The sequence below is a fragment of the Cotesia typhae genome, unplaced genomic scaffold (genome assembly GCF_013202065.1).
Source record: "Cotesia typhae breed Kobodo isofemale line unplaced genomic scaffold, CoteBio_Ctyphae contig_11, whole genome shotgun sequence".
Lineage (NCBI taxonomy): Eukaryota > Metazoa > Arthropoda > Insecta > Hymenoptera > Braconidae > Cotesia > Cotesia typhae.
The window spans coordinates 2567505-2583761 of NW_027423711.1; the positions used below are offsets into that span (position 1 = coordinate 2567505).

Below are 16257 nucleotides of genomic sequence, written 5' to 3' on the forward strand. Positions count from 1 at the left end.
GTGTTACTTTGAAACTGAACATGTCAAAAAAAAAAAAAAAAAAAAAAAAAAATAACAACACTGAAGTTGACAGATATTAAAAATTTTTTTGAAATTTTATAACAATTAAATTATTAAAAAAAAATTTAATTAAAAAGTTTTACATGTGAAAATTAATAAAAATGACAAGTGAAAATTTTTAGAAGCATTTTTTTATTGAAATTAATTTGTTAAAAAATTTTTTAAAATGACAGCTGACCGCTAGCTTCAGTATTATAAATAACAATAAATATGCGGTTGCGCGCGCATCTGAAATTTTTAAAAAATGTTGGAGGTAATTCTAACAACATCTATTTTGACGACAGCCAGTAAAATGAAATAAGAGAATCAAAGAGTGATGAGAAGTTTAAAATTTAGCCTGTAAGATGGACAGTAAGATGAAAATAAAATAAAATGCCAGGTCTTCTCTAAGCAAATAAATTTTCTTAGCTTTTCCGAGTCACTCTTTGGTCTTAGCTGCACATTCAACACTCTTGCTAAAAACACACTTCTGTTGAGAAAAATTAACTGTCGTTGGCTAGTTGTAGTGTGAGTGCGTTACTTGATGAATTCTTCAAGTGCTCTTATCTAATCTACTCGACGCAAAAAATATTATAATATAAAATAATAACAATAATATACATCCATATATTTTTACTACAGTAATTAGACGTGCGTGTATACTTGGTATAGCTGGTAAACTCTGTGAGACAAGCGTCTCTTGTGATTATACTGAAGATGATCAACAAGGACACATAGCTCTGTTGTATTGTCGAAAAAGCAATAAAAAACCTCTAAAACGGCGACAAGTTGACGGTGAGTGAAATAAATAGTTGCGAAAAAGTGTCAGTTATTATTTAATCTTGTTTATTTTTGTTACTTTATCTAATTATTATTACCATTACCATTATTATTTTTTTTTCTTTTTTTTTAGTTTGCTCCAAGTGCTGATGAATTTATGAGCTTGTCTGTAAGATCTATCGAAGGTGAATTGGCTTTATGAGTTTAATTGTCACGGCTCGACGCAACGCATTGAAATAAAATAATAATAATTACTATTTTAATGCCCAAAAAAACATCACGTTTAACTTGCTGCTGGGTGGGGCAAGGAAATTAAATGTTACTCATATCACGAGAGATCAAATTAAATAAATGACGTGATGAAAGCCGTGTTTATTTGTTTGCTAAAATTAATATAACAATTGGTCCATCATCAATTACTGTGACCATAATAAAAATATAAGTTCCAACAATAACATCAGTATCAGCATCATCAATAGCAAAACAGTACTAGTAACATCAACAACAACAACAACAACAACAACAACAACAATAATAATAACAATAATAGCAGCAGCTGAATAGTTAACGTAAACTATCAATAATGATTATTAATTTATACCAGTACTAGGTAGATTATGAAAGAACGGCAATCCACCGATTCGACCAAGAAACATTTAAAAGCTATACGCAGTGTAATTTCATTCAATTCAATTGAATATAAATTTGTTTTGGTTTTTATTTTCATTTATTCAATTCAGCATTGAGACTTACGACAGTTACAGTTTATTTATTTTTTTTTTTCTATCAAACCGTAAGCATCATCAGTGCATAGCGGAATTCCCGGTGCGTGCAGGTCAGTGTGTGTGACCTCGTTCATCGTGTACCTGCATAAATTATACGGCTTTTCATACACATTCACATTGTATGAGGAAAGTACTTTTGTTTGTTTATTTTCTGATAGTTTTTTACAACTGCAAAGACATTGAACACGCGGCAAGTGAACTGACACACATGCCAACAGCAAACCCACGAGGAAATGTCTAATTTCTACAAATGACGACACCGAGTACCAATAATTCAGGACGTCAGTGGAAGCAGAAATTACTGGGAAGATTGACCTAGCAGTAGAGGTACAAAAGTTTTTTATTTTTTTATTTATATATAGTTATTAAGATCAAAATATCGGTTACTTTTTTTCAAGTAACTAAGGAGCTGTAAAAATGTTCTCTTGCACTGAGAAAAAAAAATACTTTTATTAAGAAAATTTTCTTGATACAAGAATTGATGTTATTGAAAATTTTCAAGAACATATATTCTTAGCTCAAGAACTTGTTGAGTTAATTGAAATAATTTTTAATTAATTTAAATAAAGCTATTTTCTTGTTTATCTATTATTCAAAGATAAGTATTGATGCTCTTCTCTTTAGAAATTAATAATTAATAATAATAGAATATTTTATCATCGAATTTATTGAAGTAAAAAATTATTAATTGAGTAAAAATATTTTTTTTCTCAGTGTGTAATGTTTTGATTAATTTAATTTTTCAAAAGTTATTCAAGGTTTCTTAACCCACATGGTCATACTATCGGCACTTCTAAAGATATTTTCAATTCATCTTGGCAAATATTCAGTTATGCGTCGACAAAAATCATAAATTTAAAGAATATTGTCTATGTGACTAATTCAATAGTAACTTCTATGAAGAAAATATTCGATTTTTTTGCCACCCTATCATCTACAATATATTTTTATTATTGCAATTTTTACTTTCATCAGTTCATTGGGGTTAATTGATGTATCCCACGCGATGACATTTTGACGTTGATGTAGTTGTAATGGTGGACGTAATTTATTAGCACACAGAATCCTCGAGTAAATTTATTGGAGCCTTTATGCAACTCGGTTGTAGGTAAATGCCTTCATAGATGTTTAATTAACTGTGTAAACATCGATCGTATGTCATATGGTTTGGATGCTTATTTCCTAGATTTGTAAGTACTGATGATGGATGATTGTACTGTTAATTTAATTCTCGCTGTTTGGTTCTGTTATTACGATTATTATTATTATTTAGACATTGGATTTGTTTATAGGATTTCTATTACACGTGGAGGCGGATAAAATTTACTGGATATATATATATATATATATATATATATATATATATATATATATATATATATATATATATATATTATATATTATTAATGAGATACCAGTTGGTCTAAAGGGATCAGATTTATAGAGCATCAAGTCTGAATACGAACGACTGTCATCATACTAAACAGTTGTGTGGTGATAACATCAAAACTAGTCAAACGATTGATATCCTCTGTAGCATACTCTTATCTTTGTGTATTGGTTGCATTAATACCATAAATGCAAAGAGAAAAAGAAAACGAGAGAGAGAGAGAGTTGTTGTTGTTGTTGTTGTTGTTGTTGTTGTATTGGGTTAGTGGCCTCGACCGAACCCTCATCGACCCCAGTTGCACTCTAGCACTCGGTCCCGTCTTGGCATAAATTTGCCTCCCAGGCACCAGCACTTACTTCCGAGACAAATACAACTCTATGCTTATATTACCACTGTACTTTACTAGTTACTGATACTGTATTTTCACTGTACAGTACTGAGAACAAGGATAGAAGACGCAAAAGGAGAACATCAACGATGTGATAGATGGAGAGACGTTTGCGAACAGACATACTAAAAGAGAGAAAATTTTAAAGACCCAGTCGATATTTTTTTTTTTTTTTTTTTTTTTTTAATACATATTATATGCATGGATCAAGTCCAATATTAAACGTCGTTCTGAGGATTTAGAAAATAAGAAGGATATTTTTTAGCTTGGAGATTTACGTTGATGAATGGATTTATTCATAAAAATATTGAAGCTTGTTGTTTTGAAAAATTTATAGTTTATTTTATTAGTTGTTTTCTTAATTCTCTTAAAACTGAAATCACGATTGAATGTAGAAAGCATAGCGAAATTTTCACTACATTAACATTATTATGTATACGTAAGATAAAGTAGTCTTATAAATATTATTTTTATAATTATTTTATTTAGTTCTTCGTGATTATTAGTCTTAAACAGATTATTCTTAATGCGAAACCAAACAAAAAGATGTTGCCGGTAGTTGTTGTTAATTAATCTTAATTATCGAAGACCTGCAGTTGCATGTATTATCAACGTGTCAATTGGAGGACATAAATATTACCGCTTCTGTATTGAATTTTGTTATATTATATTGTACTTATTGTTATTATTGATGTAACATCAGTAGCGATAATAGTGGTATGATTTAATTGCTCTGATTTGTATAAATTAAATGTAGCCTTAATCCAGGTACGATATTGAGGGAAAGCGAGCGGGTCAATACCAGAACCAGTTGACCTACTCGTTTTTACTACTTGGCTCATTACGCGATACCGGAAGGTGGCGGTGGTTTAAGACCACTGTCAAATGATACCAATAAATAATACCTTGTTATCATTTTTATTTTCGTTATAAATATTTATCAGTGGCATAAAATCGATATGAGAAATAATTTATTTTATTAAATTAACTATAAAAAAAAAAAAATCTATACACTGTAAAAATTAAATAAAAAGCGTATAGATTAAATTTACACGTTAAATATTTTATCTCGACATTTTATAAAACGAGAACGACAATTAGCATTAAAATTAGTATGATGCTTTTATTACATAATTCAAAAAAGTAAAATAATTCCCATGGCTATTGTTCATATCCGACTCTTTATGTCAGGAAAATTTCCCGAGGGATTGTCATCATTCCCATCATTATTATTACTATTATTACCATCACTATTACCAGATCACAGCTCACTATTTTGCCGTTTAATTTGCAATGTCCGTGATTCTCTGCTCATTTCCATTTCAACTCCTTCCTCTATTACACGAGAATTCTCCACGTCAATCGATTCTAAACCCATCAAAGGAATTTTTTTTTCGTTAATTTACTGCTGGGGTTTTTTTTTAAATCTACATTCCGTTTTCTATTACCCTAGTTTATTGATGATACTAATAATAATAATAAATATAGTAAAATGAAATGAAATAAAACCGTAATAGGTTTTTTATTATTATTTTTTTTTTTTAATAGAAATAAAAATAAAATAAAAGTTAAAGGTTAATAAACTGAGATAAATGATGTTACAGCAACGCAATGCATCGAAGACTGGGTCACAGCAACTATGACGGCAAAATCGCTGGATTATATGACTTGGAGGAGACCCTTGGGCGAGGTCATTTTGCTGTGGTTAAACTCGCCAGGCATGTCTTCACCGGGGAGAAGGTGGCGGTCAAGGTTATCGATAAGAGTAAGCTGGATGAAGTTTCCCGAGCGCATCTATTCCAGGAGGTAAAAAGTATAAATAAGATTATAAATCGCTACAAATCAGAAATATTTCATAAAAAATATTATGTACCTAAATGTCATTACGATTACTTCTAGGGTGAAGTTTCACTACTCATGATAAAAATATTGATCAATGATTGTGTAGATTTGAATGATTTTTAAATTATTTACGATTAATCATACTTCAATTTTTTTCTGTCCCTTTTTTTTACGTATCATCTTACTTTAACATAAAATATATTATATTTCAAACAGAAATATTGAGTAACAATTTAAAAAAAATTGTAATTTAATCCAACAAATATATGGACTCACATAAAATTTTATTTATTACGACAAAATCAATTTTATGATGAATAATTTGTTTTTTATATTCAATGATATGGTACAAAATATTTTGTACATGATATATTCTCAAATAAATATTTAATGGATTATATTATTCTGAAAATATGTTGAAATTATATGAATAGTTTTTTTGCGTATTTTTATTTCGTACAAATAGAAGAAAAATATTCTTCGCTTAACGTATTTGTTTTTTTTTCTGTAGATTTCATACTAGATTTAATTATAGCAGTTGATTGAAATGAAAAAAAAAAAAAAAAATTCAAATACTTAATTGATTAGAATGGAATTTTAAGGTCACGAAAAAAAATGATACAGGAAACCGTGAATTCACAAATAATTTTTTTCTACCCTGACAGAAAATAAAAAATCGTTAAAAATAAAACTTAATTGTTTATGCCGCTCGCTATACTCTATTGTACGCTATAAAATACGCAGTAAATTTATGAGATCGAGGTCGAGGCTTAGTAAGCGCAAAAGCCTATATATTGATCTTCTATCTTGTATTTTAAAAAGTTTTTTTCTGTGTTCAACTATAGGTGAGATGCATGAAACTGGTACAGCATCCCAATGTAGTGCGGCTTTATGAAGTAATAGACACGCAGACAAAGCTCTACCTCATCCTGGAGCTTGGCGACGGTGGAGATCTTTATGATTATATAATGCGGCACGATAGTGGATTAAGCGAAGAGGTAAAGTATTAAGGAGAGCCATTACTATCGCTATCACATGCATGGCGAATGTCACAGTCCTGACTATAAAACCACTTGTGAATAGAATATTTTAGTTTAACGTTCATATTAAATTATAATCATGCGATTATGGCCCAACCACCTACTCAACTTTCATTTTATATTAAAATATTTCACGTTTCATCTAATTTTAATGATTTAATACATTACAAGGTAGAAATAATTTTAATTTTTTCATAAAATAATTCTATTATATTTGAATAAATCTAAAAAATTATTATTTACAAACCGTAATTCAATTTTTAATTTATTCAAGTAAATTGTAATTTAAATTTTTAGCCTACGGATTAACAAACAAGATGCTATTTTATTTACAAATGGTTTCTTTAATCTTTTAAGCTCTCCTTTACCATAATTGATATTTAAATAATATTTACTACATATATTTTCCGTAAAAGTTGACATTTACTCAGTTTGTAGCGTTAATTACATTTACATTTAAATTTTAATTAAGAGATACTTTACGCTTCAAATATCTTTGATTCGAAACACTAAATAGTAATTGTATTAATTTAAACTAACTGTCAATTAAAGTATATAATTAATTTGTTGATAATTAGTCAGTATTTAAATTTTAATATTATTTTTTAAATGTTTATCTAAAGTTCATTTAATTAAAAGACTTTTCTTTTTTTTTTTTTTTTTTTTAAATAGGTGGCAAGAACTTATTTTCGTCAAATAGTGAGAGCCATATCATACTGTCACCGCCTTCACGTGGTCCACAGGGATTTAAAACCCGAGAATGTCGTGTTCTTCGAGAAAATTGGCACCGTTAAATTGACAGACTTCGGTTTCAGTAATCGATTTTGTCCTGGACAAAAGCTAGAAACATCTTGTGGCTCGCTGGCCTATTCAGCACCAGAAATTCTTCTAGGTGACAGTTACGATGCACCAGCGGTTGATGTCTGGTCCCTTGGTGTCATTCTATATATGCTGGTCTGCGGACAAGCACCTTTTCAAGAAGCTAATGATAGTGAGACATTAACGATGATAATGGACTGCAAATACTCAATTCCTTCACACGTGTCAGACGAGTGTAAGAGACTTATCGCTAAAATGTTAGTACGTGCACCTGAGGGACGTGCGACTCTTGAACAAATTGCCAGCGATCCTTGGTTGGGTATTGAGACTGATGATCCCGTAGATGTTTTACCTCCTGTTTCTAGAGAGCAGGTTTCTGATGAACATCATAATTTAATAATTACTAAAATGGTCAACGGGAATATTGCTACGAAAGAAGAAATTTTAGAGTGAGTTTATTTATATTTTAAGCTTTGTAACTTAATTTACAGTACAAATATTTAAATTTAATTGTCTAAGTAAATACGCACTTGATTTTAATGGTTTTTATACTTATTTACTTAACAGTGCTCTTGATAAAAACGAGTACAACCATATCACGGCTACGTACTTCCTGCTGGCAGAGAGAAAATTACGAGCCCATCGACAAGAACAAGTACAAAAAAATCGTACAGAACTGGACGTTAATACACGGTATTTACTTTTTTGATTTTTATTTATGATGTAAATATTGTGTGACGTTTAATTGTTTAAATTGTTGCTTTTAATTAGCTTGTTCGGAATCTAAAATAAATATATTAATAAAAATAATTTTTCTGCAGTCGCCATAATGATCTCTCTATGAACGATCTACGTGCTGAATCAAATTTAGTTGGTAGTATAAATCAATCGTTATTATCAGTACCAAGAACACCTGGAGACGTACCACAGGTACGTAGTGACACGCTTCTTTACCTTGGATTTCGATAAACAATTATCCAATAAATAAATAAATAAATAAATAAATCTATTTATTAATCATTCTATCTCTCTATCAATAAAACTGTAAAAGCTTGATTTTTAAAAATCCAAAAAAAGTATTTAAAATAGCTTATGAGATTTATCTCAAGCGCCTCTGTACTTAAAAAAAAAAAAAAAAAAATGTGCTCAATACTTTGTAAAACCAAAAAAAGAACAAAATTATAATTTATCTTTGTCTTTAAATGCATTTTGTTCTTCAACACCTCGGTCAAATCACTCTTTCATCTTTTTAACTCAAAATCTATTTCTTATCCACCGTAAGTGTAAGTCAACATCGACGAGAAACAGACTGTTATATTAAATTACAGAATTCACGAACGCGTAAGTGCAGTATCGTCCAAGAAGAAGAAGACGAGGACGACGTGTCTTCGTGTTCCGGTCGAGACGATCATGGTAGCAACTCTGCGTTGAATTCATTAAATCGTCGTGGTTCCAGATCAGAGGGTAAATTATCACACATACTACAAGAGCGGTTAGCTCAATTGCCAGAGAAACACGCTGTATTGAAACAGCCGTCACGGCAAATAATTCAAGCCCAAGAAATAACGCCAAAGGATTCACCGTCACCGAGTCACACATTTACCGTTGTTAAAGTACATCAGGATCCTTCTTATCCTGGTGATGAAACAACAACTGAGGAGAATATGAATAACAGACTGCCATCAACTACAGGATTAACTTATACTACTACTACTACTACTACTACTACTACTACTACTACTACTACTACTACTACTATTACTACTATTACTACTACTACTACTACTACTACTACTATTACTACGACTTTAACTTCAACTTGTTTATCTCCAAAAATAATAACACCGTCAACAACAACAGAAACAACTACCGTAAGTGGATTAACTAAAATACCTATTTACAGTAATACCACCGAGAGGTCAAAGTCACCAGCAGAGTCTTTGGAAACTTCAGTACTTGTGCCAAATTATAAATGGAAAATGGGTTCTCAGCATAATCGTAATATAAACGACTCAGTAACAACCGTACCGTCGTCAAAAAATTTAACTAACTTTGAGGTGGGTTTTTCAAAATTAGGAACAATAACAACAACCATTTTAACAGAATCATCGACAGCACCGTCGCCGATACGTTTACCAAAGACAATATTCACTGGCGACAGCAACCTTCAGCCCAAATACAAAACTATGCCTTTGACAGGCAGTGTTGCGGTCCCGGCGACGATTGGAGAAATCCAGTCGGAAAAATTAGCGTTAAAAGAAATCTTGGAAGACGGCGACGCACTTGAATCCACTGAGAGTGGTGGTGGTGGCGACAATTCATCGAAAAGTCGTGTTGTGAGACGCACTGGATACGAACAGAAGCGCAGTAAATTTCACAAGACCCGTACTACGTCTTGCTCGAGTTCGGATGCGAGTGATGATGACAGCGAGGGAAGAAAGAAACGCGCTCACAAACTGGGTGCAACAACAGGTAAGCCTCTGCCCTCGAGGCGGGACAGCCATGACGATTCTAGTGATTCTCAGGATCCTGGAGGCAGTGGAGGTGGCGGCCTAGGAAACGGTGATAATGTTCAGCACACTGCGTCTAGTAATACGCGGAGTGATAGAAATGAAAACAGTACTTCAACGACAACGACCACGACAACGGGCACCACTACCAGTGGCGGTAAAGTTCAAAGGTGTACAGAATCTCAGGCAACTTTTGGACGCAGACATCGTGCTGGTAGACGTAGAGCCGGTGAAACGAGGCTTAGAGAAAGTCAATCATTGAATCGCATTACTGAAGTACAAGAAGCTGAAATACCAAGTGCGTGTCATGCTCTCTATCGAAATACTACAGTCGTTACTTCAACTTGTAATTCAACTTCAACAATGTCAATAATTAATTCTAAATCAATAGCAGCTACCGCAACGGAAACAACAGCAACAACAACAACAACAACAACAGCAATAATAACAATGTCTAATTCAATAAATAGTTTAGCCTCTACGACAACAACCAATATAAATAGCAGTTCTTTGATGACTAGTTCTACAACTACGGTACAACGAGCTAAAGGATTTGGAGCAAGACTTTTACAAAGTTGGAATCTCAGCACCAAGGGACTCGATACTCAATCTGTTAATACTAAATCCCCAGAATACTGTTGCAAAGACACGAATAGTAGCAGTAAAAAAGGTAATCAAGAGGAGAGTAAATTCGTGGAGATAATACGCGAAGACAAGGGAAAATGTGAGCTCAACTGTGGCATGTTAAATTTCGAAAAGGAAAACACAAAAAGCTCGGGAATGAACAATACACGTGGTAGTAGCGGTAATAGTGGTAATGATTGCAAAAGTAGAAAAATAAGACTTCTTACACGTTACTTTGCAGTACACAAAAAATTGTGTGTCCCATTGCCGGGTTTTCTCGGTAAAGGTAAATTGTACAAAGCCCGTTCTTGTGGCAATATCTCTCGGGAGCGGGTCTCCCCTTCTTCACCAAAGTCTGTACTACTTTGTGCTACCAGCGACGATAAATGGCGTGAACATCGCCAGTGGAGTGATACTAAAGAGCATCACCAACAACACCACCAGCAAAATCATCAACTTCAACAGCAGCATCATCAACAACAACAGCAACAACAACAATTGTTACTACAACAGCATCGCGGTAGTGACGGTGACATAAATCAGAATCTTGGGTTAGCTCAGTTTGTACAAGACAGTGTTATGAACAATGGTTGCGTCGGTTTACCAGCCATTTGTCACATTCACCTTGGTGACCCATCCAAGTGTTGCAGTCTCTGTTGATATGATTTATTATTATGTGGTCCTCCTGACGGTTTATAATTATTTACTGGAGGGAACAGTGCAATAATATTATCACATGGTTAAGTCTAAGTCTTCGAATAAATTAAAACATAAATATATAAATATATAATTATTTTTAAATAATTTTTAAAATATACAGTCCATGCGCTGTTCATTGCTTTTGTTTTATAGTTTGAATTTTTAAGTCTGTAAAATCTGTCGGCGATTTGTTTTTTTTTTCTACTTTTTAGTATGAGAGGTTTGAATTTCAAATTTTTTTCTTCACTTTATAATAATCATAAAAAGCTACAAAAATATGCATCTGACATTTTTTGTACTGATTAATAAGATAATGTTGAAATATTTGTGAAAAAAAAAAATTATCGTTTATAACAAAAAAACTGAGTATTGTTTTTTTGAAAAATTGAGACTTTAAATCCTGTGGCTAAAAAAAATATTAAGAATTGTTATAAAGCTTCATGGACGTTGAAATTTATAAATGATGAAAACAATAAATAGCGTATAAACTAATAACGGAAAAAAAAAAAATAAATAAAACACTCTTTTTTTTATAATTTGCATGTCATATATAAATTTATTTGTTGAATTAATAATTATTAGAATTCCGGGATGAGTAGTAATAATATTTCAATTAATTTCAATTCATGCCTCTATTATTGAACTGTATTGTATAATAATAATAATAATAATAATAATTATTATTATTATTATTATTATTATTATTATTATTATTATAATTATCAATTATCATTTAGTAGAGTTGAGGTATCAGTGTTTACGTCTCATTGAACTTGGAATCAAAAATAGACGGGTATGAGCAGTGAGGTTTATTGTTATACATTATTATATTTATATTTATAAATAATATTATATACTAGACACATTATAACAAAGAGAAAATTATCTGCGTTTATTTGATACTGAAATTATCTAGTCCGTGTTATTAAAAAAAAAAAAAAAAACAAATAAACAATATTGTAATGAATGTTAAGAAATTACTTGTAATATTATTTTCTGTTGCATGATATTATATAATTAAATAGATTAACATTTATTATTATATTATTATTATAATTAATATTATCACTATTATAATTATTATTATATTTATGATTAATGCTGATACTTTAGCAATCTCACTGCTCATACAAGTCACTTATACAATAGTTATTTCCGTCCCTCGGTGCTTCCTTGTGTTAAAAAAAATTATTTGAAAATATAAAATAAAACAAAAGATATTATACATGATTATTATCATTGATTGATTGAATAATTAATTATAAAAAAATCATTAATCTCTGTTTTCCATTGTATTGTATAATCCTCAAAATTATCACCGTGAATTGCATTGTATTATCTAAACCATTGTTTATTTTACAAATTATTGACTCAATTGACTGCCTGTTTCGCATAATTCAAGGATAAGACCAAATGAAAACGAATATTAATAGTAATAATAACGATAATAATCACAAAGCTTTGTCTCATTAACTGATTGTCAATGCAAGCTCATGATTTAATAACCGATATGCCTTTGTGCTAATTGAAATTGAACAAAAAAAAAAATATATATTGTTCGGTGACAAGAAAAAAAATAATTTATCTACGTTAACGTAAGGTGCATTTTTTTTTTTAATTACAATGCAAGTATTTTCTTCTTTAATTTATTCGATAAATTATATATTTTGTTTTTGCTTTGATAACGATCAATATCGTAATTTTTTATATAAATATATATCACTCTTTTTTATATATATTTCAAAGTGATAAATCCCGATTTTCTTGCACGGTCCAAGTTGTTTATATGTAACTATTGTCGAGTGTATGATTAATTATAATATAAATAATAAAAAAAAAAAAAAAAATAATAAATAGATACCTACATGTATGTACCGAGCGAGACGTTTATCTAGACGAGTAATACATTTATTTATTATTATAACTTTTATAGAATTATTTATTTTAATTATTATTATTCCAATCTTTAATTATATTATTATTAATATTAATATTAAATGATTAATTATTTTAATTTAATAAAATAAATAAATTAATAGAAAAAACTCATTCATTTAATCACATTTTTTACAACCATTAAATAAACAATATTTAAGCTTGTAATTATTGAATTGTTAATCAATACAAAACTGTTACAATAGATCGTTGTAGATAAATAATTAATGGAAATAATATAATTTATGAGCTTACATTAATTTAACTATAATTAGCATTTAGATGAAAGATTTAAAAATATAAATATAATTATACATATATATATTTTTTTTTATCTATCAACTTTTTTTACTGTTAAGGCATCACATTATTAAATATCGAATAGAAGACATTGAATGATTGATTAGCTTATTTTTAGTGCAATAATAACACGTATCAAACGATAATCAGTTGTGCTTTGGTAGTACGTAGTAATAGGAACTCACTCTAAAAAAAACCAGACAAAAATATATCAATATTTTCAGTCTTTATTCTTTTATTCCAGTTGAAAATAATTCGTTTTACTGTCAACGAATCGAAATAGAAGCACTTTGTGGAGAACATTGATAATTAAAACTTTTTCATGGCTTCTTTACTGTTTTCTACGAATTCCTAAAAATAAAAATAATTTATTAATTGAAAATCAATAAAGAAAAAATTTTTAATTCTAAAATGATTTACCATCAATCCGCGACTCATGTAATAAGGACGGCTAATTCCATCGTTTTTTGAACAGTCTTCACAGAAGCATATAAATATTGTGTCGATTATCATCTGAAATTCATAATTAATTTAATTATTTCAAATTTAAAGTGAATTAATTTTATAAATAATAAATTTTAGTATTGAAAGCTGCAAATTAACATTTTTACAATTGAATTTTTAAATTAAGTATTATTTTAATTTTTTATTAAGATTTAAAAGCTTAAAATTTTGAAATAAAGTTGAGAAAACTTTACGTTGTATGGAGAAATTTATCTTAATAATCATTAATTATTATCGTAGTTACGGGGAAGGAATAGAAGATCTAAACTATGTAATTATTTACTCGGGTAATATACAAGAGATAAAATCGTAATTACATTTTGTAAAATAGAAACATTAAGTTAATGAGAATATAAATTGTTAATTAAGCTTTAGTGCTATTGATAGAAATATAATATTTAAGAATAGGAAATTATACGGGTGGTATCTTTTATTAATTTACTATCGACGTTATTGCCGATATGAATTTTATTTTCTCGCAAATTTAATAAAAACTTTCTTACAATATTAAGCAAAGAATCGATCGGAGTTTCGACAATTTATTAAAATTGATTTCTCGCTTAAAAAACTGAATTATTTAAGTTCAATTTCAGATCAATTTCTACAAATATTGAACACTGTATTTCATTAAATTTTTTTTCTCTTCAACTTTTGTTTTTTAATTTATTGCTTTATTAATGGCTTTTATAATTCATATCTTAATTAATATAAAATATGATAGAATCGTGAATGATAAGCTTGGGAAATTTTTTTTTTTAATTATTCCAGGAGCTGATTTTCAAGAGAGAACATTTTTATATTTTAAAAGAACAGTTTTTTGATCTTTTAAACATTAAGTACTTTACTTAAGCGAAAATTATAAAGATTTTTAAATGAAAATCGAATTGTCGCTTCATAACTGATAGCACTTTATAAATAAATTTAAAAAATTCAATAAAAATATTTATAATTGAAGATAATCAATTTTTTGTCTCGATTAATTAAAAATGAAACGAAGACAAAATTAATAATTAAAAAATTTCTTATTGTATGAATAAAATAAAATCATTCTTAATTATTCATTAATTTATGTTATTAAAGAATTAGAATTTATTATTAATATAATTAACAACGAAGGATGAAACAATCGTATTACTGAAATAAGTTCGTAAATATTTAAATAAAACTCAGAGAAAAAAGCAATTTTGTTGATAGATTTATAAGCAGCTGACAATAGATTGGTAAAAAAAAAATAATAAATAATAAAATAAAATAAATAATGAAAGGTTACCTCATAAATTGAAATGAAACAATGGGAAATGAGAAGAGCAAACAGTCCACCAAGAGCTATTGGTAGCCAAGGATGGTGCAGGCCGTCCTTTTTCTAGATTAAAAAAAACGATAAATCAATAATTAGTTATCAGGTATAAATAAATAACAGTAACAACGATTGAAAGAGTTTTTTTACCTGGATCAAGTAAACACCGGCAACAATAGTAAGCGCAACTACGAGTACTTTACCCAAGAATAATACAAAATCTCCAACGCTATTAATAGCTGCTACTCGTAATATATTGTCCGTAAGTGCTCGGAATGCTTTTCTGCCTCCAGCACATAAATTACACCCGTAAATGGCTGTTGAGTGTTTGATATCATTAATACGCTTTATTTATTTTGGTTTTTTACTAATAATTATCTGGAGTTATCTTTGTTTAATTAGTTAAATTCCCTTTCAAAACCAATTCCATTATTCCTTTTCGTACTAATTGATATTTCAGTACTTACAATTATAACTTTATTAAGCTACTAAGTGTATTGTGTTGCAGTTGGATGGATTTGCTTATAAGCAGATCTATGATTTTTAAATTTAGTGATACTCGAGTAATCTTCATACATCTAGTTTGTTCATTAGGGCTCTAATTGCCTATTTATTTCGTAAAAGATTTAAGGAGGTAACTATCTGTTTATCAGCTCAAATGTTCGTACCAATTTGTGTACCGTATTTTATAGGGAACCGTATTTTATCTCAGTAAAAAAAATGACATTAAATTTAGCTGTCACAATTTTTTTTTATTGTTTTTTAACAAATAAATTATAGCAAAAAATAATTATTAAAAAAATAGACTTGTAGAAATTTTTATAAATTAAAAATCCAATTTTTTAAAAATCATTTTTTTGGAATCAATTTTTTTGTTAAAGAAAATTAAAAAATTTTCAAGTGACAGCTACCTTCAAAAAGTGTCATTAAAAAAAATAAAATATCTAGTTTTATTTTTTTATACTAAATTTTATGACTCTGAAGTAAGCAGACGTCTCAAAATTTTTGATTTTTTTTTTTTTTTAATTAAATTACAACTAAAAAAATATTTCTAAAAAATTGCACTTGTAGTTTTTCAAGTTTTTTACATGTGAATTTTTTTTTAAATTTTTTAATTGAAATTTCCTCAATAAAAATTTTCTAAAAATTTTGAAATGTCAACTAACTTCATTTTGAATAAATTTTTGATTACTTTGGGTAAAATTAAGAAAAAAAAAAAATAACACTGAAGTTGACAGACATTAAAAATTTTTTTAGAATTTTGTAGCAATTGAATTATTAAAAAAAAAATTAAATTAAAAAGTT

At 29.0% G+C, this 16257-nt stretch overlaps 2 protein-coding genes across 2 annotated transcripts in view; one reads left to right on the top strand and one right to left on the bottom strand.

Moving 5' to 3' along the window:
• Positions 1-249: 249 nt before the first annotated feature.
• Positions 250-12965, top strand: Snrk (SNF related kinase). Its single transcript, XM_074245347.1, has 8 exons — positions 250-834; positions 953-1931; positions 4987-5188; positions 6070-6222; positions 6937-7532; positions 7651-7776; positions 7905-8013; positions 8412-12965. The coding sequence occupies exons 3-8, from the start codon at positions 4994-4996 to the stop codon at positions 10875-10877; spliced, it is 3645 nt and encodes a 1214-aa protein (XP_074101448.1). The 5' UTR covers positions 250-834; positions 953-1931; positions 4987-4993; the 3' UTR covers positions 10878-12965.
• A 41-nt stretch (positions 12966-13006) lies between these two features.
• LOC141529019 (choline transporter-like protein 1) overlaps positions 13007-16257 on the bottom strand; it is a 28144-nt gene continuing 24893 nt past the window's right edge. Inside the window, exons 13-16 of the mRNA XM_074245357.1 lie at positions 15103-15269; positions 14926-15018; positions 13572-13664; positions 13007-13502 (exon numbers count right to left, since the gene is read on the bottom strand). Coding sequence (XP_074101458.1) covers positions 13461-13502; positions 13572-13664; positions 14926-15018; positions 15103-15269 — 395 coding nt within the window. The 3' untranslated portion in view covers positions 13007-13460. The remainder of the gene's footprint in view (positions 13503-13571; positions 13665-14925; positions 15019-15102; positions 15270-16257) is intronic.

Coding starts and splice junctions, on each gene's coding strand:
- Snrk (XM_074245347.1), top strand. CDS start 4,994: ATGCATCGAAGACTGGGTCACAGCAACTATGACGGCAAAATCGCTGGA. Junction 7,533..7,650: donor ACGAAAGAAGAAATTTTAGA/GTGAGTTTATTT, acceptor TTTACTTAACAG/TGCTCTTGATAAAAACGAGT. Junction 7,777..7,904: donor GAACTGGACGTTAATACACG/GTATTTACTTTT, acceptor ATTTTTCTGCAG/TCGCCATAATGATCTCTCTA.